The sequence below is a fragment of the Cnephaeus nilssonii genome (assembly GCF_951640355.1).
Source record: "Cnephaeus nilssonii genome assembly, chromosome: 20".
NCBI classification, from domain to species: domain Eukaryota; kingdom Metazoa; phylum Chordata; class Mammalia; order Chiroptera; family Vespertilionidae; genus Cnephaeus; species Cnephaeus nilssonii.
The window spans coordinates 40,290,114-40,313,552 of record NC_137091.1 but is presented as its reverse complement, the minus strand read 5'-3'; the positions used below and the strand labels follow the sequence as shown (position 1 = coordinate 40,313,552).

Below are 23,439 nucleotides of genomic sequence, written 5' to 3'. Positions count from 1 at the left end.
CGATAACTGAGCCCATCCATTGACCTTTTGCATCTACAATAACATAGCTTTGGAATGTCAGGGTGATTTTCTTTTTTCCCAACCCCTCACAACTCCAGTGCAGAGAGCACAAGACCCCTTCATGTTATTGTTATTATGCTAATTGTTTACTGCTAACTATCTTATACCAACGTATATAAAAGAAGAATGCATTGATTGGCTTTACTTTTTATCTAATCCCAGACATTCTTTCTATGCCTTGCTGTTTTTTCTTCTACCTCTCCAATCTTTGACCACTGGATTCCATGTCACTGCTTTTCCTTCTATAGATTGCAAACTGTGTAGCAGATGTTCTACTGTGTAAATATAACCCTGGAAAATCATTCCATGAACCCCAAGGTCATTTCCTACTTCCTATAGATTCCTTTTAAAGATGGCAATTGAATTTTATCCAAGTGATACCATCTCAGGAATACAAATATGTGTTAGTTATGATTTGTATGTTATTCTCACTAGGTTGAGGCATTCACTTGAAGGAGAGCAACAGTTTAAAAGGTAAATTATGATTGGGAAAAATTAAAGCATTTTGGGGAATTTCCTATGAGTTACAGTGACTGAGGGACACATTTCACTGTTAAAAAATACAATTCATTTCTAATGTTTGTCCTATTCTACTAGCCTTTTTATTATACCTATAAAAACAAAGAGAGGGATGGTTTCCTTGAAAACATTCCCCAAGGACCATGGAGCCCACAGCCACCTAAGCTCCCACCATAGTCCTTGCTTTACACCTTACCCTTCACACCTTGATACTGCATGTCCTCCTGATACCCATGGTGATGGGATCTCTGTCTCTGGAAACAACGGCCAGGCTGGTGACAACCTGAGATAGAGGGAGGGTCCCTCTGCAGTCATCACCTAGCTTGATCCCTTCTCACTGCTAGTCACGTCTGTGGCCTTCCTGCTGGAAGGAAATCCCATCTTCTCAACACATTTGAGAACATAGGGAAGACCTGGTGCCCAGCTGTGTTTCTGTGTCACAACCAGAAAAAATACCCTGTTTGGGGCCTGTGGGGCTGTCTGTGTGGTGCTGACAGACCCAAGACCAAGATGAAGCAGGAGCTAATGCTGGGGTGAGGGGATCACCATCTCAGGAGGACATGTGCCCTCATCAGCCTTGCTATTGCAAGTGGGCTCCACAGGCCAGTAAGATCCACCTCCCCCGAGAGCTTGTCAGATGGAGAGTCTCTGGTCCACTGCACACCTGCTGAATCAGAATCGGCATTTTAAGAGGATCTGGAGACACTTCTTGTGCACAGGAGAGGGGCAGGGCTCCCCACGCTCACATCATAGGGTCTCATCCTGGCATCCATGCAAGCTGGGCAGCTGCTGAAGCAGCCTTTCAAAAATGTCACCTGGGCATCCCAATCCTTACAAAGTTTCACAGGAGATCCAATGTAGAGCCGGGGCATCCCTGTGACAATATTGTGTGGGGGGCCCAGACTTCTTGAACTGAAGGGAAAAGTCAAATGTGCACTGACAGGGAACTGTGGAGAATGACCAGGAACTGGACACCCCAGGCAAGTGCTTTTCTGGGCACGTGTCTGTGCATATGTGTGTTTGTGTTTGTATGTGTGTGTGTGTTGTCAAAGGTTTCAGCAGTTTCCAGGGAACCAAAATACAGAGAAAAGGTAAACTGAAAGGGGCAACAGGGTTGGCAAAAATGACGGGAGGGAGAGGGAGGTCTTGAGCCCTGACTCCGCCTGGCCCACATGACCAGGGAGGTTATCTTGCCCCAGGAGGAGGCTCAGCACACAGGAAGGAGGGACGGAACATCCCACTAGTCTGGACAGACGTGCCTGGGAGCTTTACTGGACCTCGAGCTCTTCTCTCAGAGGGAGGGACAGAGCAGGCAGAAGTCACCATGGAGTTCCCTGTAGCCTCTGCCCACAGAGGACTTATCCCCTGGCTGGGGCTCCTGCTGGCTGGTAAGGAGGGGACAATCCCTGGGAATGGAAGGGAGGTTGGCAGTCAGAGAGTGGCCAAGATCCCCTGGGGAGGACAGCACTCTGGAAGGGAAGAGGGGCTTCTTTTTGGACCTGAGTGGAAGGACAGGGGCGCAGAGTAGTGTGAGAGAGGAGGCTCAGCAACAGGAAAATTTCATGATGTGGAAGTGGTGAGGTGCAGGAAAACCTCAATTGCGGTTCATTTGCTAAGTTATTCATCACAGAGTATTGAATTTTGACAACTGACCACAGTAATAACAATTTATTTCAGGGGATAGCAGGAACATTTTAAGCAAGGGCGCTAAACATTGTCCCCACCACCAACTACAACTATTGGAAAATACGACATGGGTCATGGTCAAGCATGGGAACACTCATTCATGCACCCACAGGTGTTTGCAGCCTATTGCAGGCACATGGCAGGCACAAGATTCAAAATCCCCTGCCGACTTGCAGCTCACACTATATGGGGAGAAAATAGACAAGAAGAGATCTACTTGTGACATCAGGTACCCACAAGTGCTCTGAAGGGCACAGAGCGGGGAAAGGTCAGAGAGTGAAGATAGAGGGTCTTTAGAAGACGTGGTCAGGAAAGGTCATCCAAGAAGTCCTTAGAGTGTCAATAGCGATCTGACGGCAGTAAGGAGGAGAGCCACACAGACAGCTGGAAAAGAGAATTCAAAACAAAAAGCATAGGTTCTAAGGTGCTGAAGCAATGGTGGCCATGTTGCTGACCTTGACCAAGGAGATGCACACAGGAACTCACACGTAGGCCAAGGCTGAGAGTTGAAGAGAAATGCCTCATATCTCCATTCCAATACATAGATCAAAATACTGATCAATTTCTCTCTTCCCTTCTAGTCTTCCCTTCTAGTCTTCCCATCTGGATCCCGCCCACAACTGCACAAATTGCTGTTGTCTCCACCATTGTTGCTGAAGGGCAGGATGTGATTCTTCGTATCCGCAGTAGTCCTCCCGGTGTTTTAGGCTATTGGTGGTACAGGGGAACAGAGATGAAGTACTCTGATATAATTGGGTATTTTGCATTGAGTTTTGGTGCATATATAAGAGGGCCCGCAAACAGTGGTCGAGAGACAATAAAGGCTGACGGATCCCTGACCATAAGCAAAGTCACTCAAAGCGATCAAGGATTCTACATGGTACAAGCTCTCCTTCCAAATTCACAAACACCAACAGGATCTGGATGGTTTGCCGTATACCGTGAGTGATTGCTCTGTAAATCTAAGTGTTGGGTGGGGTGAATTCTACTTCAAACACAGGACTGCTATTTCTGGACTCCCCTCCATCGCCCTCTGCATCATGTCCCAAGCTGGGTTTGGGCATTTAGTGCAGGACAGACACAGTGGACACAAACTTCCTAAGGTCAGAGTTCCCTTCCCAGATTCCAGTCCCACAGACATTCAGCACAGAGAGAAGGACCAATTTGATGAGAGTGAGTCAGCGGAGGGAGACCAGTCCCAGTCCATGTCCCTGACCTCCTTTCCCTGATGACGTCGCTGAGATAGAGCCTGCAGGGCTCTGTAAGGACCTGGCCTGAGGGACTCCTTGAGTTCTTCACAGAGAAGCTTAGCTGGGGCAACCCCTCTCCAGGCCCCTGTCACAATGTCCTGACTCCAGAGGCCCTGGGGAGCCTGTGTCTGCTTGGGTTTTGCCTCCTGGGAAGGGCTGAGTGAGAGCAACAGTTTCCCATGTGCTAGAGTAACAAGCCTCTTGAGCTGGTCACCAGTTGGGGCTCAACCCTAAGAGGCACGTCTTGGCAGAGATGGAGCCTGGTCCTTCACCCGAGACTGTGTGTGGAGAGCACAACTGGACAAGCTCCACAGATTATTAGCTGACTGTTTGGGGGGACTTAGGAGATTCCAGAGAAAGGTTAGTGTCCCAAGGGAAGAGCAGCAGGAAATATTCCCCTGGCAGCTGCTCATCCAGCAGGGATCAGACCAGGGGATTCTCTTGTGAAGTCCATCAGTAACAAATGCCTCTTATTTTAGCAGTTTTCCTTCCCAATATTTATGTCAGATACTGTGAATATTTTATGAGTAGCACATTGTCAGCCTGGCAGTCAAATATTCATTTTACTTCACTGAGGGGAAAGTGAGGCACAAGGAGAAAGAGTTCCTAAGCAGAGTCACACAGACAATGAGAAATTGCTCGAGTCACTTGAGGTCTATCTGCAGCCATAGCCCCATTTTCCCTCCAATCCCAGGGGCCTTATTAGATGTCTTGATATGAAGATCAATCATTGGTTCATATCCTTCCTTCTTAGTGGTCTTCAATTCAGAGGGGGTAGATTTGTTCTGGGGAGTGATGGCAAATTTAGAATTAAATAATTTTTATTGTGGAACCAAATTACCCTCATAACAATCAGAGTCAGGGCTGAGATCTTTGAGGCAGGAGCATGGCCCCAGGTCTCAAGCCCACACTCAATCATTCTCACTCTCTATTTCTTCACAGAGCCAGTGAGTGTTCCCACACTGCTAGCCAGCAACACCACAGTCACAGAGAATGAGGATGCGGTGGTCATGACTTGCTACACAGATGCTAGATCCACCTACTGGTTATTCAATGGTATGAGTCTGTCGTTCAGTGAGAGGATGAAGTTGTCCCAGGATCACAGAACCCTCACCATAGACCCTGTCAGGAGAGAGGATGCTGGGAACTACCAGTGTAAAGTTTACAACCCCATCAGCACCACTGAAAGTGCACCTGTAGAGTTACATGTCAAGTACTAGTGATCCTCCTCCCTTTCCCTATGTTCCTAAACTAAAAAAAAAAAAAAAAAAAGAAAGTACCTGTTAGATTCCTTGTGGTGGTGGAAATTGCGTAGAAGACTTGCTTTGCATCAATAAATACTAAAAAATGTTATCTGGCATTGTTCTTATTGTTGACGTAAGGTAACATACCACATTGGATCCCATCTCTGGTTGGTCCCATTTGCACCATCTCCCCAAAGGAGAGGACACCATGTGCTTCACAGGAATCTGTGCTCTCTCCCATATCCAAGGAGACATGTGGAGGGTGCCTGGAAACTCGTGATGATGGGAATTGAAAAGAGAACACCTATGTGAGATGCAACAGTGACCTTTGTCTTCTCCCAAATTACTAATGCACTCTGGAGTATTCTTTTGGTTATGGCAATAGACTTATTTGCATAAGTTCAGTAGCACCCTGTCCTCTTTGTTGATAGAATAGAATTGGAAACGTTGATAATATAAGAAAGGGTTAGCAAATGTCCTAGTTCAAACAGAATTACAAATGACCTCACCTGTTATGGATCTAATTTTAACCTGATGAAGACTTGTAATCTGTTTGAGAGGAGGGCATCCCCTAAAACGAGAGACTGCAGGTGAAGTGTGAGGGTGAGGCCGCCTAACCTCAGGAGGCTGTAAAATCTCCCATCTCAGGTTTCATAGAAACACCTGCATCAGAGCAAACTATAAGGTGAATATCAGTTCCTCTGCACTTAGGTCATAAAACAGGCTAAATTGAATGACACCTGCCATATATGTGATAGTATCAAAATACTCTTCTTCCTTGGAGATGACATTTGATCAAAGAGAAGGTGACTATAGAGAAAAATGTAATGTCTCCATGGAAAACTCCAGAAGCACAGCCTTCTGGGAGATCAGATGCTATCTCTGTTCAGTCTCTCAGCTATTTTGCATCTATTTATAAATGGCTGGGAACTTGCACTTCTTTATAAATGACAGGAAATGTGGCGATGCAAACTGGGTCTTTGATGAAAAGATATAGTTGTGTTTCCCTCCGCTGTGCAGAAAGTATCTGTGTTATAAACCAGAGGCCCCATTATTCCCTCAGAGTCTCTAAACTTTCTACCACATTAGGCCTCTTATAACTACTTTTTTAGAGCATTTCCTTTAGGAATGTAACTGCAATTTGTAATTTGAGATTCTTTCTCTGTCCTTTTGTAATATACCTAAGTAACTTAAAAAGCTTCTTTCCTCCCAACTGCAGTGGCTCAGTGGTTGTGCATCAACCCAGGAACCAGGAGGTCATGGTTCAATTCCTAGTCAGGGCACATGCCTGGGTTTCAAGCTTGATTCCCAGTAGGGGTGTGCAGGAAGCAGCCAATCAATGATTCTCTTTCATCATGGAAGTTTCTATGTCTCTCACCTTCTCCCTTCCTCTCTCTGAAATCAATAAAAGTGTATTTTTAAAAAACACATCTTCTTACCAGTGATATGATTCACAGAATATCTGCATAGAGGGTTTGTGTCCATTCTGTTAAAATTTAATTCTCATCTTTTCTGTGTCTCAGTCTCTGAGGAAGTGTAGGAGCCTTACTTGGGTGGTAACATTTGAAACCAAGATGTAAAAAAACCTGCTTACACTCACCAGTGTGGCCAAATTGGTTGGCACTTTGTCCTGAACACCTGAAGTTTGCATGTTCAATCCTCGGTCAAGGCATTTTTGGGAGGCAACGGGTTATTCTCTCTCTCTCTCTCTCTCTCTCTCTCTCTCTCTCTCTCTCTCTCTATCTCTCTTTCTATCTCTCTGTCTCTGTCTCTCTTTCTCTCCCCCTCTAGTTCTCTCATGAACAAAAACTTATCCTTGAGTGAGGTTTAAATGTAACAATAATAAAAATAATGAAAGCCCTCCTGTCAGGATTTCATGAGTTTTATTTATCTTTTGTGTCAATCCAATAAGCAATCACAGATGCCTAAGATTCCTTCTCCTGTTCTTCAAATCCCCCATCCTTTTATTTCATTGGTGTTGAGGTCAGTCTCAATGCCCTATTGCTTGGTCTTGAATAAGGACTTTCTTGCCTCCCTAAATTTCTGGCTCAAGTTATACTTTTACATCGTCTGCCTGTATTCGCAGAACCTGTCATCTTACAGTGTCAATCCTTATCATATTTTCAAATTTTCCCATTTATTTCCTTATATGGCTACAATCCTCCAAATAAATGTTTCCCACTTTTCTTCCTCTCTTCGTGGTGGGGTTCACAGCAGGAGATGGCCTGACTTCCCAGCAGCGCTTCAGGAAAGTCTCCCTGGTCCCTCAGTCTAGGTCAGAATCCCAGTTATGTGAGGTCATGACGCTCCATATTTCATGCTTTTAACCATGATCACATGTGTAATTTTTTAATTCATTTATCAAAGAGACCAACCTACTGCTCACCATCTGCTGACACTTCTCTAAGCAATGGGGGTACAGTGTGAGACAGAACAGACAAAATCCCAGTCCTCATGGACATGGCATGGTGTTGGGAGAGTTGCCCAGTAACCCACACAGAAACAACAGTAATAATGTGATAGCATGTTAGAGTGAAATAAGGCGTGTGTGGGATGTTTTTATTTCTTTCCATTTAAAAATGTTGGGGCAGCAAGAAGGAGACAAGCTGGGTGGAGGATACAGAGCTGGAGATGAGATGAGATGGAGTCAGAGAGGGAGGGGTCATAGCCAGAGTCTGGCTTCCCTCTGAGTGATCTGAGGAGCCTCTGGAGGGCTCAGAGCCCCAGGGGGAGTGAGTGATCTGTGTTTAGTGAAGCCATCCAAAATTTAGCCTTTCTGAAGTTCCTATTTTTGGATATTGATTTCAAGCTTTTAAGAAACAATACTCATAAAGAACTTATGACCACTCTTTACACCCCCCCCCTCACTTTCCTGCAATAGATTCAGACAGAAAAACTTGGTCGTGAAAGGAATCAGGATGTTCACCTTAGCCTACTTTCCTCAGCACCTGTGTGGCTGCTGGGCGGAGGGCAGGGAGACCAATGAGGAGGCAAGTGCAGTCATCCAGGTTACAGGTGAGGGTGGTCAGACAAGCATGGGAAGAAGGGGTCAGTTTCTGTTTTTTTTGTAATGATGGATTCAAGAGGATTTGCTGAAATATTGGATGTGGGGTGTGTGAGACAGTTAAAGAGATTCAGGAAAATTCTGGTGGAGCACATTGAGGTCATATGTTTGGTGGGGATCAAGGATTTTAGATCATCTTGAAGTGCCTTTTAGATATTACTTGTCAAATAAATAGTTGGAGAGTCTCAGGAGAATCCCAGGTGGCAGCATAGGTAAACACCTAAACTGCTTCCTCGCTCAACAATTTCAAAACTACAACTTAAAGACAAAACGGACATCATCCAGAAACAAGGAAAGCTGGCTGTTTGGAAATTCTACAACTAGAAGGAAAGAGAAAAGCACACTGAGACTCAAAGGAACTGCAGAAGGCAGAGGTACTGAGACGCAGAGATGGCGGGCAACTCAGTACCCAGCTGGCTTTCTCAAGAAGGATGGAGACAAATGTGTCTGACTTCACTGAACTCCAGCTCCATGTGAGAGTCTGAGGATCCAGACTCATTCATGGAGAATCTGCACTGTCTGGCAGCAGATGAAACTCGAGGGCGGCTTTCTCTCAGAGGAGCTTGCAGAGATTACCGATTACTATGGGACACTAAGACCCAGGGGCCTCCTCAGGCAGGGATGACAGGGAATCCAATGCTGTCTTCTCCATCCTGAGACTCTGCCCTAAGACTCTGCCCCATCTAAGCTGACCACAGAGGCTTTTGCAAGTCTTATCTCATAAGGGTGTCTCCAGCACAGAGTTCTCCCAGCATAGACATAGCTGATCCTCACCGCCAATTGGCCTGGAGGTCAATTCCTGCCAGTGATACCAACAACAATCAAAGCTTAACTAAAACAAGACTGTGCACACAGCCCACAAAGGGGTGCACCAGGAGTGTCCACCTCAGGTAACTAGGGAGGCTGAGTCACTGGGCCCTATATGACACCTAGCACACAAAGACACTATATCAACTCAGGGAAGCAGTCAAAATGCGGAGACAAAGAAACAGATTACAAATGAAAGAAATGGAGGAAAGCAAATGACTGGATATAGAGTTCAAAACCACGGTTATAAGGTTTTTCAAGAATTTTCTAGTAAAGGCTGATAAATTTAGCGAGACCCTCGATGGTCTGAAAAAGGACGAGCTAGAAATTAAGCATACACTGACTGAAATAAAAAATATTATACAGAGATCTAAGAGCAGAATAGAGGATCGCAAGAATCAAGTCAAAGATTTGAAATACAAAGAAGCAAAAAACACCCAACTGGACAAGCTAAAAGAAAAAAGAATCCCAAAATAGGAAGATAGTGTAAGGAGCCTCTGGGACAACTTCAAGCGTACCACATTCTGAATTTTGGGGATGCCAGAAGAAGAGAGAAAGCAAGATACTGAAAACCTATTTGAAGAAATAATGACCAAAATCTTCCCCCACCTGGTGAAAGAAATAGACTTACAAGTCCAGGAAGCGCAGAGTACCCCAAACAAAAGAATCAAAAGAAGACCACACCAAGACACATCATATTAAAATGCCAAGAGCAAAAGACAAAGAGAGAATATTGAAAGCAGCAAGAGAAAAACAGATAGTTACCTACAAGGGAGCACCCAATCGACTGCCAGCTGATTTCTCAACAGAAACTATGCAAGGTAGATGGGAGTGGCAAGAAATATAAGTGATTAATAGCAAGAACCTACAACCAAGATTACTCTACCCAGCAAAGCTATCATTTAGAAATGAAGGTCAGACAAAGAGCTTCACAGATAAGAAAAAGCTAAAGGAGTTAATCACCACCAAACCAGTATTATATGAAATGCTGAAAGGTATTCTTCAAGAAGAGGAAGAAGAAGAAAAAGGTAAAGATAAAAATTATGAACAACAAATGCATATCTATCAACAAGTGAACCTAAAAATCAAGTGAATAACAAAATCTGATGAACAGAATAAACTGGTGAATAAAATAGAATCGGGCATAGGAAGGGAGTGGACTGACAATTTTCAGGGGGAAATGAGTGTTGGGGGTGTGGGAATAGACTGGACAAAAATCGTATACCTATGCATCAGGACAGTGGCTGGGCGGATAAGGGCAGAGGGTGGGGAGGGAATCGGGTGGATGGGGAATTATGGGGGGAAAAAGAGGAACAATTACAATAACCTGAACAATAAAGATTTATTAGAAAGTAAAATAATATAGTTGGATATCAGCACTAATGTACAGTTTGTCTCTCTCATCCACTCTCATGCCTCGATGGCCCTGGATAATGATGGGTAGGTACCTTATAGGAATACATTACATATTCCAAGAATCGACAAATGAACAATCAGATTCTATCCAGGATACTCATACACAATATCTCTTAGTGACTGAAAAAAATACAGAGATGCCATAAAGTTACCATGCCTGCAGGGCCCCTTATGAACATACTTGTTTTTGTAAATCACATCAGGACCTTTCTCCAGCATTCATGCTGTACCCATTTTGAAACTAAATTAAGTTAAACATGAAAGTGCATGGGTGAGAGGGGAGAAAATGGCGGCATAATAGATAGATGTATTCCCAGTCTTGTCCTGGAGCAGAAAGAAAGAACAGCTGAGGGTCACATGGGCAGTGTTTCGTAGCAACCTAAGGGACAGCTGAACCCCAGGAGAAGGTGGAGGATTGAGGGTCCCCCAGGAGACCATGGGGAGACAAAGAAACAGCCTGCATATGAAAGAAAAGCAGGCATCACCAGAAAAGGAAGTAAAGGAATTAGAGGCCAGCAACCTATCATAGAAAGAATTCAGAGAAATGGTCATAAGGTGGCTGAAAAGAATGGAAGACAAATTCGACAATATGTGTAAGAACTAAGAGGAAATGAAGAAGAACCAAGAAGAAATGAAAAATGATATCGCTGCTGTAAAGAACTCAATAGAAAGCATCAACACTAGACTAGTAGAAGCAGAGGACGGCATCAGTGAGCTAGAAGACAAGATGGAAAAAAATACCCAAGTAGAGCAGCTTATAGAAAAAAAATTAAAAAGCAGGAGGAGAGCCTAAGGGAACTTTGGGACAACAGAAAACAAAACAACATCTGCATAATACGGGTTCCAGAAGAAAAGGAAACTGAGCAAGGAATAGAAAACCTGTTTGAAGAAATAATGACAGTAAACTTTCCTGATATAGGGAAGAAAAAACCCACACAAATCCAAGAAGCCCACAGAGTCCCAAGCAAAATGACCCCAAAAGACCAACACCAAGGCACATTATAATTAAATTGGCAAACACCAATGACAAAGTAAGAATCTTAAAAGCAACCAGAGAGAGACAGAAAGTTACATACAAAGGAACCTCCATAAGACTAGCAACTGATTTCTCAACAGAAACTCATCAGGCCAGAAGGCAATGGAATGAAATATACAAAGTCATGCAAAGGAAGGTTCTGAATCCAAGAATACTGTACCCAGCAAGGCTACCAATCAAAATTGAAGGTGAAATCAGGAGCTTCACAGACAAAAAAGGACTAAGGGAATTTATCACGACCAAACCAGCAATACAAGAAATGCTAAAGGGTATGCTGTAAAAAAAAAAAAAAAAAAAAAAAAAAAAAAAAAAAAAAAAAAAAAAAAAAAAAGGGAAGCAAAGAAGGAACACAGGGGTATAGAATAAAAATGGCAACAAATAAGTACCTATCAATAATAACTTTAAAGGTAAATGGATTAAATGCCCCAATCAAAAGACATAGGGTAACAGAGTGGATAAGAAAACAAGACCCATATATCTGCTGTCTACAAGAAACCCACCTCAGAATAAAAGATGCACACAGACTGAGGATGAAGGGATGGAAAAAGGTTTTCCAGGCGAATGGAAATAAAAAAAAGCTGGGGTAGCAATACTTGTATCTGACAAATTAGATCTCAAAGTGAAGGACATAACAAGTGATAAGGAAGGCCACTTCATAATACTAAAGGGAGCAATCCAACAAGAAGAAATAACTCTGGTGAACATATACACACCCAATACAAGAGCACCCAAATACATAAAAAAAACTCCTGGAGGATATCAAGGGAGAGATTAACAGCAATACAATCATAGTAGGAAACTTTAATAGCCCACTATCACCATTACACAAATCCTCTAAACAAAAAATCAGCAAAGAAACATCAATCCTAAATGACTCACTTGACCAGATGGAATTAATTGACATCTTCAGAAAATTTCACCCCAAAGACAAACAATACACATTCTTCTCAAGTGCACATGGGTCATTTTCAAAGATAGACCATATCTTGGGACATAGGCAAAGTCTCTCCAAATTCAAGAAGATAGAAATCATTTCAAGCATCTTCTCAGATCACAATGGCATAAAACTGGAAATCAACTACAATAAAAAAAAACCCAAAGAAATCAAACACATGGAGACTAAACAGCATGCTATTAAACAATGACTGTGTTACCAGCGAGATCAAGGAAGAAATAAAAAACATCATGGCAACAAATGACAATGAAAACACAACAATCCAAAATCTATGGGACACAGCCAAAGTAGTCTTGAGAGGGAAGTTCATAGCTCTACAAGCCTACTGCAAAAAACAAGAAACAATGGTAATAAATTATTTAACCCTACAACTCAAAGAGTTAAAAAGAGAGCAAGAAAAGCCCAGTGTAAGCAGAAGGAAGGAAATAATAAAGATCAGAGTGGAGATAAATGACATAAAGACCATAGAAATAATACAAAAGATCAACAAAAAACAAGAGATGGTTCTGTGAAAGGATAAACAAGATTGATCAACCTCTAGCCAGGCTCACCAAGAAGCAAAGAGAGAGGACCCAAATAAACAAAATCAGAAATGAAAGAGGTGAAATAACAATAGACCCAGCCAAAATACAAAGGATTGTTTCAAAATACTACGAACAACTCTATTCCAACAAACTGGACAACCTGGAGGAAATGGATATATTTCTAGAAAAATATAATCTTCCAAAACTCAATCAGGGAGAATCTGAACAGCTCAATAGTCCAGTAACTCTGGAAGAAATTGAAGCAGTCATCAAAAAATTTCTGGCAAACAAAATCCAAGGGCCAAATTGTTTCACAGGAGAGTTTTACCAAACATTCAAGGAAGAAATAAACCTATCCTCCTCAGACTATTCCAAAAAATTCAAGTGGAAGGAACACTTCCAAGCTCCTTCTATGAAGCCAGCATCACCCTAATACCAAAACCAGATAAAGACAACACAATGAAAGAGAATTACAGGCCAATATCCCTAAGGAACATAGATGCCAAAATCCTCAACAAAATTCTAGCAAATCAGCTCCAGCAGTACATCAGAAACATCATACACCATGACCAAGTAGGATTTATCCCAGGAATGCAAGGATGGTACAATATCTGCAAATCAATAAACATGATACATCACATAAACAAACTGAGAGATAAAAATCACATAGTCATATTAATTGATGCAGAAAAAGCATTTGACAAAATCCAACACCCTTTCTTGATAAAACTCTCAACATGGTGGGAATAGAAGGATCATACCTCAACATAATAAAAGCTATATATGATAAACCCACAGCAAACATCATACTCAATGGGCAAAAACTAAAACCATTTCCCCTAAGAACAGGAACAAGACAGGGATGCCCACTCTCACCACTCCTGTTTGACATAGTACTGGAAGTATTAGCCATTGCAATTAGACAAGAAGAAGAAATAAAAGGCATGAAAATTGGAAAAGAAGAAGTAAAGCTGTCCTTATTTGCAGATGACATGATATTGTACATAAAAAACGCGAAAGACTCCATGAAAAAATGAATAGACTTAATAAATGAATTCGGCAATGTAGCAGGATACAAAATTAATGTCAAGAAATCTATGGCGTTTCTATACACCAGTAGTGAACTTATCGAAAGAGAGACTAAAAAAGCAATCCCATTTACCATCGCACCAAAAAAATTAAGATACCTAGGAATAAACTTAACTAAGGAGGTAAAAGACCTATACACGGAAAACTACAGGACACTGGAAAAAGAGATAGAGGAAGACGTAAACAGATGGAAGAACATACCGTGTTCATGGATTGGTAAAATCAACATCATTAGAATGTCCATATTACCCAAAGCAATCTATAGATTCAATGCACTCACCATTAAAATACCAACGGCATATTTCACAGACCTAGAAAGAACTCTCCAAAAATTCATCTGGAAGAAAAAAAGACCCCGAATAGCCACAGCAATCCTGAGAAAGAAGAATAAAGTAGGAGGGATCTCAATACCAGGTTTCAAGCTGTATTACAAAGCCAGGGTTCTCAAAACAGTCTGGTACTGGCACAAGAACAGACATATAGATCAACGGAACAGAATGGAGAATCCAGATATCAACCCAAACCACTATGCTCAATTAATATTTGACAAAGGAGGCATGAACATACCATGGAGTAAAGACAGTCTCTTCAATAAATGGTGTTGTGAAAATTGGACAGATACATGCAAAAAAAGTGAAACTAGATCACCAACTTACACCATACACAAAAATAAACTCAAAATGGATAAAGGACTTAAACATAAGATGGGAACCCATAAAAATACTAGAGGAATCCACAGGCAGCAAAATCTCATACATATGCCGAAAGAACTTCACTGATAATGCCCCTAGGGCAATGAAAGCTAAAGAGAAAATAAACAAATGGGACTACATCAAAATAAAAAGCTTTTTTACAGCAAAAGAAACTATCAACAAAACAACAAGTTAAAGCATAAATAGAAAATATAACCTGGCAGGTATGATGGGAAAGAATGCAGATGCAGCCTGGAGTCTGGAAACTAGTCAGTGAAACAGGTTGCAGAATATATCTTCCTCGAGATAAGAGAAAGATGTTGTCTGCTAAGCACAAGATGGATAGATGTTTTCTGCTCTTAAGGTAACATAACCCACCCAACCCCAAAATGAGTTTCAGAATATTAAGTTGTCTGCATGACGGAAGACCTCTAGGCCGCAATAACCAAAGACCCTAGTCAGGATGGTGCCAGGGAGAAATAAGTCACATTATGGGTACTTACAGCATAACTGACCAATCTTGAAAACCCATGACTCTGAACCCCATGTCATGACTTTTGCCTCTTAAAGACCCTAAATATAAACCACTGTGAGTTCTGGTCTTTGAGCATCAGCTGCCCCATTGCCCTTCATTGGTACCTTTGAAATATATACTTTCTTTCCTTTCACTGCAACCTGATGTCAGTTTACTAGCTGCCTAGGCATTAGGCGAACAGATCCCACCTCAGGGTGGACAACAATATGAATAGACTCACAGGCCTGTACCTCCACTGCTCCTGGGATCAGAAACACTGCCTCCAGCCACATTCTGTGAGAAGAGGAAGAAAATGGTGAAGGTGGACTCTGAAGGTGACAGAGGGCGTAGTGAGAGAGGGGAGTGAAAGTAAAGTCTTCTCAAACTCCCTGAGCACCTAATACAGGCCGATCACTGACAATATCATAATCACTTCTAGCATCACCCTGCCGGGTAGTTTTTATATGACCCGAAGGTTTTGTTTTTGTTTTTCCCCATCAAAAACCAATTCTCCAATGGGGTGTCCTACAAATCATTTCAGTTCTGATACTAACTATCTGAAGTGGGTGCAGACCCCATAGTTTCAAGGCTCAGTAACATAACTTCAGACGCCATCAATAATGGGATGCCTAGGTAACTCACATTTTGGCCTGGTTAACTCCATGTTTGGAGGTTCACATGACCCCTCATTCTTTATAATTATCAAAAAAAAAAAGTGAAAAAGCCCACACAATACTCAGGAAAAGACTTTACTTAGTATTACTGGTTCATTGTAAGTATACAATTTAGGAATAAATAAATGGGAGAGACTGGCAGATCAAAGCATGGGGAGAGGTGTGAAAATTCCACTTTTTCCCTGAGTGCTCAGCCTTCCAGCATCAACACAAAGTTTTCTGAATCCAGTGTTTAGGGTTTTTATTGGAAGTATCCTTATGTTGTCATAATTGCTTAAATAATCAGCCATTGGTAATAATCTCTAGCTCCTCTCTCCTCCCATGAGGTAAAGGGGTTGGGCTGTGTGAATGAAAAAGGGGCCACATACTCAACCTCATAAGCTCAGGAAAGGCCAGTGTGGGGTCCATACAAACTCAGAAACCTTAAGTAACCCCACAGGATGGTCTGAAAATAAAACCTTCTAACTTAAAGTGAGTCATGGTGGGTAGTCATGTGCTAGGCTGGTATCTTTCCTGACAAAGGTCAGTCTTTACATTAACTGAGCCCATCCATGATTTTTGGCATCTATTATAACATACCTTTCGAATGTCAGGGTGATTTTCTTTTCTCCAAACCCCTCACAACCCCAGAGCAGAAAGCACAAGGCCCCTTCATGTTATTGTTATCATGCTAATTGTTTACTGTTAACTATCTTATACCAACCAATATAAAAGAAGTATGCATTGATTGGCTTTACTTTTTATCTAATCCCAGAGATTCTCTCTATGCCTTGCTGTTTTTTCTTCTACCTCTCCAATCTTTGACCACTGGATTCCATGTCACTGCTTTTCCTTCTATAGATTGCAAACTGTGTAGCAGATGTTCTACTGTCTAAATATAATGCTGGAACATCATTCCATGAACCCCAAGGTCATTTCCTACTTCTTTTAGTTCCATTTTAAAGATGGTAATTGAATTTTATTCAAGTGATACCATGTCAGGAATACAAATAGGTGTTAGTAATGATTTGTATGTTATTCTCACTAGGTTGAGGCATTCACTTGAAGAAGAGCAAGAGTTAAAAAGGTAAATGATTATTGGGGAAACCTAATGCATATTGGGGAATTGCCTATGAGTTTTAGTGACTGAGGGACACATTTCACTGTTCAAAAAATACAATTCATTTCTAATGTTTGGCCTATTCTACTAGTCTTTTTATTATACCTATAACTCCAGTTCTCTGGATTGGTGTAATATACAAATGATATAATTAAAACTCAACTAGGTAAATTTTCAGAAGCTTTTAATCTCCCTTGGCCTAAAGCCCTCCTTATGGTTCTTCTCAACCTGGAATCTCCTTTTTTGGTAAACACATAGCTTTTCTCCTCATTAAATAGTCACAAGTAACCCCATTTATCTAGATGAGGAGACATATGAACCAACCTTACAAAAAGGAGACATTCTGCATTATTATCAGGAACTTATTAACCAGCATATACGGACAGATAAAGTAGTGACATTTATTTTACAGGAGTGCACTCAGCACATGAAGACTTCAAAGACCATGACTTATTTTGTCATTTGGAAAAGGCATCAATGAAAGACTCTCCAACATTGTTTGAAGGGACCCTATCACGTGCCCAACCCGAAATGGACATCTGCCCCTGTGTCTGACACTTGCCTCCACATATAGTGAACAAAGACTTCTTGAGAATGAGAGGTCATTGACCTCAGAGATCAACAGCTATCCCAAGACACTGACAAGGCCTGTATAACTACAAACTGATTTTCTTTACCTGTCTGTGAATACTAGTGATAATAATAATTACACTTGTTCTTTGGACTTTTCTTCAACATTGTATATATAGCCCAATTTTTAATAATGACTAAAGGTTTATATGATACCTTTTGTATTATTAATAATAATTTTATGTTTTCTCTTTTTGAGACAGGATAGTAAGAAGCTAGGAAAATTCCTTGTCAAGTGTAATTAGGCAACTGAGACAGGTAGCTTAACAAACTGGCCAAGCAATTTACAGCCAGATACGGAAGGCCATCAGGGTGCAAAGCCCTGGGTTCCTAGTAATGGGCAAAACTGGCCCCAGGGAGGACTTTCCTTCCCTGTAATGTTGCTGATAATGAGGTTTGGACTGCCTGCCCTGGCACTGACCCATTATTAGAGACCATGACCCTTAAAAGGGACACCTGGGAAAGCTGATGAAAATTCTATTGAAATCTCCCCTGAGTCCCCCGCTAAATCCCCACCTTCGGAAAGCAAATAAAATAGCTCAAGACAGAAAAGACAGCCTGGGCCCTCCTTGTGGAACATGCCCCGCCCCCGGCCCCATCTCCTTTTTGAGTGATTTTTTTTTCTTTTAATCTTTATGAGGTTTCCATGCAGCTTGCAACCAGGGGAGCAATGATCAGCAGCAGCTTGTCCTGGACTAATCCCATTGATCTGTCCCCCAAACTTTTTTGCCCGTGAGCTGACAGCAGCCCCACCTAGACTCACTTCATTCCCAGGTTTCTAGAGAGCTCAAACCGTCCTGCCTAGTCTCTCTCCTACTGCCTCTATCCTAAGCCTTTCTTTGTTTCACTGTTCCAAACTTTAAAAACATACTTTCTAAATCACCTGAACTCATGTTGTGAAATGTTTCTTGCACCAAGTCAAGAATCCACACACTGCAGGCTGGCCTTAAGCAAATCCGTTCAGGACCTGGCTCCCTTTCTGGTAACATTTTGAAATTTAGAAAGAATGCTATAGCAAAGGAAAGGAATGTAAAGTGTTCGTTTTAAGAGAATTTAAAAGTGAGTAGTTTTTCCTAATCAGTTGGTTATTTTAAAAAAATGTTTTTATTGATTTCAGAGAGAGGAAGGGAGAGGGATATGTAGAGAGAAACATCAACGATGAGAGAGAATCATTCATAGATTGGCTGCCTCCTGCATGTCCCCTGTGGGGGATGGAGCCTGAAACCTAGGCATGTGCCTTGACTGGGAATTGAATTGTGACCTCCTGATTCATGGGTTGATGCAAAACCATTCATCCACACTGACTGGGCAAGTTGGTTATTTTTTTATTTTTTTCAATATTAAAACCATTTTTATGCTTTTAAAGAAATTTAAACTTTTTAATGTTTAAAGTATTACATGATTTTCCTTTTCCTCCCATTGACCTCTCCCCGGCCACTTCCACACACCAGCACATGCCCTCACCCCACCTACTGTCTGGGTCCATTGGTTATACTCATATGTATACATACAAGTCCTTTTGTTGATCTCCTACTCTCTCATTCCCAGTCTTCCCTCATCGGTTAGACATGCTTCTCTGTCTCTGGTTCTATTTTTGTTCAGTAGTTTGTTGTTCATTATATTCCACAAATAAGTGAGGTCATGTGATATTTATTTTTCTCTGACTGGCTTATTTCACTTAGCATAATGTTCTCCAGTTCCATCCCTGCTGTTGCAAATGGTAATAATGCTTTTTTTCTTACAGCAGTGTAGTATTCCATTGTGTAGATGTACCACAGTTTTCTAATCCACTCATCTGCTGATGGGCACTTAGGCAGTTTCCAATTCTTAGCTACTGTAAATTGTGCTGGCATGAATATAAGTGTGCATATATCCTTTCTGATTGGTGTTTCTGTTTTCTTGGGATATATTCCTAGAAGTGGAATTACTGGGTCAAATGGAAGTTCCATTTTTAATTTTTTTGAGTAAACTTCATACTTTCATACTGTTTTCCACAGTGGCTGCACCAGTCTGCATTCCCACCAGCATTGTATGAGGGTTCCTTTTTCTTCACATCCTTGCCAGCACTTGTCATTTGTTGATTTGTTGATGATAGTCATTCTGACAGTGTGAGATGGTACTTCATAGTCATTTTGATTTGCATTTCTCAGATGCTTAGTGACATGAGCATGTTTCCATAAGTTGGTTATTTTTGAATGAGTAAAAAGCGATAAACCAAGAAGAATAAGGGTAGATGTAGAAAGTTAGTAGAGAAGAAATGTTGAGGAAGATATTTTCTGTATGAATGCTAGAACCTGATTATGGGAATATGATAACACTTTAACCTAGCAATGATTACTAACTATATTAATTAAAATAGACGCTTTACAAACAATGCCCTGTGTAACAGTTGCTGAGACATAGGAAATTTACTGATTAAACTTACTGTCTTCCTTGACTTTGGAATGTTTAGATGGAAATTGTAATTTATAACATTGCATTCTTACGTCCTTGTTTCTGCATAAACCTTAAGATTATAGCTTTTAAATGCAAAACTAGCAAGAATCAGATTAATAATGAATAGCTCTTGAGTCTTTTCAATGGGAAATATAGGGTCCATAGTAAATGGGAACCCATCTCTTGGTCAGATGATGATAACTGAAGAGATGTATAGGTTGCCCTAAAACTATGAGTAAATGTCATAGAAGAGGCTAATTACAGAGAAATGAGACAGATAGCAAAACTTGGATTATAGGTTAGAAATAATCCAGACTGTTTTTCTTAGTGAAGGCCCATGGAACCTGCCTGCCTCCCATTTACCTGCTTTTCACTTTTGAGAAAATTCAGCCTTGACTTCCATTGAAGGTTATATTCTTGGCCCAACTCCAATGGTCTGTTGTTCAGCAAGACAAATGTTTACACTAAGGCTTCCTGGGATGAGCCTTCTTAGCCCTGTGGGAGCACATTATCCAATCAAAATGTTGGTTATTAATGCATCCTTTAGATTGACTTATGACCATAATTTGAAAGTGTTGACATAAAAGGTCTTCATACTCAAGTTGACAAGCTCAGGGGACGCCTGCGTTGGGGCTTACAAACTCAGAGATCTACAGTAACTACATAGGATGATCTGAAATGAAAATGTTCTAAAGAAAAGTGAGCCATGGAGGGTAGTCTTGTCTTAGGCCAACCTCCTCCCTAACAAAGGCCAATCTTTAGTTTAACGGAGCCTGTGTACAGTAGCATACCTATGGAATGTTTGTGTAATTTCTTTATTTCCAGACTTCCTACTGCACCGCAGAACCCCTCATTGTTATTGTCATCGCGTTAATTGTTAACTGTTAACTGTTCAGCACCCATCCATGAAAAATTAGTATGTGTCTACTTGGTTTACTGTTTATCCAATCTCAGAGATTTCCCCACTTTGCTTTCTCCTGCCTTCTAATAGTTCACCAATGGATTTCTTGTAACCCCTTACACCTTCTGCCTTGATAGTAATGTATAAAATAAGAAGTAAAAGTCCAATTTTCTGAAGGATTTTCTCAGTCCATTGAGTTTTGGCTTTCTAGCAATTCTCATCAATTTGGCTCAAGTAAACTCATAAAAATTATCTATAGATTTAAACTCTTATTACATTGGCACCCAAAAATTCCTACACACTTTATGTACCCTCATCTCTTCGGGGCAATCCCTGCTTCTAAGCAAGGGTTTGTCATTATGGTGACCTGCCCTTACCTTGTATCTATCCACAGGTCTGTTTCTTCCTCACCATAAAAGACACTCTTATCACCCTTATAAATCATAAAATTCAAAGTATTTTTGTTGCTCAGTTCTAAGAACCAGGAAATAACAACAAATACCTTTCTATGATATCACATAGGGAGACCGAAATTTTTTGAGATGGGATCAGTTGTCTAGAGTCCCACAGCCTGCATGTGGACTCAGACATGCCATGTATTGGCACATGGCATTTATATTCCACCCTTTTCCATGTTCCCTCCTATATCAGGTAGACTGAAAGGTTAAATACTCCATTCCCCTACTCCTTGTGATTAAGAGTCCAGATGTGAAATAAACTCAGGCTTGAGATGCACTTTTGTGTAATTTGAAAGCTGGAAAGGAGATGGGCATCTTATTTCTGCTATTGTGTTGACTGATGGGTGCCCTCTGGCATACACAGCTCATTCTTTACCTGTGGAAGGGGGCTGTGCCAGCACGGCCTTAAAATCTGACTTCCAGTGCCAACTCTTTAACTTCCATTTCTCTAGCCCTTTAATAATTTTACAAGCATGTAATTCTTTGTGTGAAAGACTTTTCTACATAAATGTTTATGGAACGTTTATCTGAGACCCTGTCTCTCCTTACAAGTTAAACTCCACGACTGCAGGGCCCACGTATTTCCTGCTCTCTGTGGCATTCTCAGGAACCAGCACTGACTTGAAACACCACAGATACTCAGTAAAGACTAATTAAATGGATGAGGGAAACCATATACTGGAAGCCTGTCACCCTGTTTGACACGTGCAGTCAGATCATGTTCCTTATTCATCCGTAGGCTTGGTGTCAGCCTGGGAGGAGGACACAGCCCTTTTTTACATGGGGATGTCCCAGAGTCAGGTGTTTACCCCACTTACAGTCAGGAAAGGGGGACAGGAACCTCCTAACAGTGAGGGGTCAGACCGCTCTGAGTTCTTTGCCAGGTAATCACAACCCTCCCTACACTCATCTCTTAAGGGTCTGGAAAGCAACCCATGTTCTTCCTTTTATCACAGATCCCTGACCTGCCAGACATTCTGGATTCTCCATCCCAGGTAGAGTTCCTACCAAGGCAGGAGGATGCTCACTCTCACCTCAAGGAAATTAGGGGATTACTCATCATACCCAAGATTCCTGGTCTGAATACAGCTGTCTGTGGCCCCTAAAGACATCTCACCAGCCCAGGGTATCCTGGGGAACAAGGGGAACTTCCTCAGCAGGATGGGAAAGGAGAACCCAGGATCTGGGGTTGCTTCCATCTCAGAGGTGCTGAGGGTCCCACGGGGGTCTCACCTCCCCTAACAGAGGAACCTACTGAGTCCCCTGATTGACACTCCATGTGGAGCTCCTCCAGAACCTGGGCCCGGTGGGGAGGCCTAGAGCAGATGACAGGGAAACAGGGGACTGGACGCAACATCCCCATGCTGTGATGGGAAACACAGAGGGCATTTTGGGGATCAACCATCCAGGCCAGCACCCTCTCTCAAAAGAGCCATCACCATACCCTGGCTTCGAAAACCTGGAAAGCACATCCTCCTGAAAGAGCAAATCCACCAGAGGGAGCAGCTTTCTGGAGAATGGATTTATAATACTCTGGACACAGCCAGGCCTCTCACTGGCCCCAGCCTGCCCTAGGATGCAGTCAGGAGGTATGAGACACACAGGGACCGGGCCCTGGATGTTGGGTTCTTAGTCTAAAGGTCAAAGCTCACCTTTGTCCAGGGCTCACAGTTAGCTCCCACCTTCTGGATCCTGGTCAGCATTCCTAGTGCAGTACCTGACATAGCCTGCAGGTCTCCGTTTGCTTTCTAGAGGGTGATATTGACACGCACCTACAAAACACAGGAAATCCACACTTGATCTGGGCTTTGGCTAAGGAGGTGAAGAAGGAGACCAATTTCCATGGCCTGAAAATCCAATAGATTTTTCTAGGCCCCTCCGTCCTGTCTGTGCTGTCCCACCTTCCTCTTTCCAGAAAATGTGAATGAAAAAGGGGCTGTGGGACAAACCTGATAAGCCCAGTGGGCCCCATGACATGCCTGACAAGCTCAGTGACGCACAGTGTGATCTGATCACAAATGCCTAACTGGGCAGGTGATGGCAGGTAGTCATGTCACAGGCCCACAGTTTCCTTAGCAAATGTCAGACTTTACGTTAAGTGAGCCCTTTCCCTGTTCTGATGCATCCTGGATAACATACCTTTGACATCACATTCCTCTAGCAAATTTTCTTTGCTGGACCCATTGAAGGCAGAGCTTGTGGGGCCAGAATACAAGACCCCAGAGCGCTCTTGTTGCCTGGTTCCTGGCAAGCCTCTGTACCTGCTATACATGTTAACTATCCTGGACCCTCCAATGTAAAAATAATACGTGTTTCTCCATTTTGCTTTTTATTTATTTTTAGAAATCTCCCTCCTAACCTTTCTCTCACTTTCCAATAGATTTC

The 23,439-nt window shown here is 42.0% G+C and overlaps 1 protein-coding gene across 1 annotated transcript; it reads left to right on the top strand.

Moving 5' to 3' along the window:
* The first annotated feature begins 1,780 nt into the window (after positions 1-1,780).
* Positions 1,781-4,808, top strand: LOC307116424 (cell adhesion molecule CEACAM21-like). The gene is made up of 3 exons (XM_079800372.1): positions 1,781-1,967; positions 2,847-3,206; positions 4,458-4,808. Exons 1-3 carry the CDS (start codon positions 1,904-1,906, stop codon positions 4,733-4,735), a joined length of 702 nt encoding a protein of 233 aa, XP_079656498.1. The 5' UTR covers positions 1,781-1,903; the 3' UTR covers positions 4,736-4,808.
* The last annotated feature ends 18,631 nt before the right edge of the window (positions 4,809-23,439 follow it).

What these genes read in the sequence shown, in the direction of transcription:
- LOC307116424 (XM_079800372.1), top strand. Translation starts at nt 1,904, where the DNA reads ATGGAGTTCCCTGTAGCCTCTGCCCACAGAGGACTTATCCCCTGGCTG. An exon ending in GCTGGGGCTCCTGCTGGCTG is followed by an intron (nt 1,968 to 2,846) that starts GTAAGGAGGGGA and finishes CTTCCCTTCTAG; the next exon opens with TCTTCCCTTCTAGTCTTCCC. An exon ending in TGGATGGTTTGCCGTATACC is followed by an intron (nt 3,207 to 4,457) that starts GTGAGTGATTGC and finishes ATTTCTTCACAG; the next exon opens with AGCCAGTGAGTGTTCCCACA.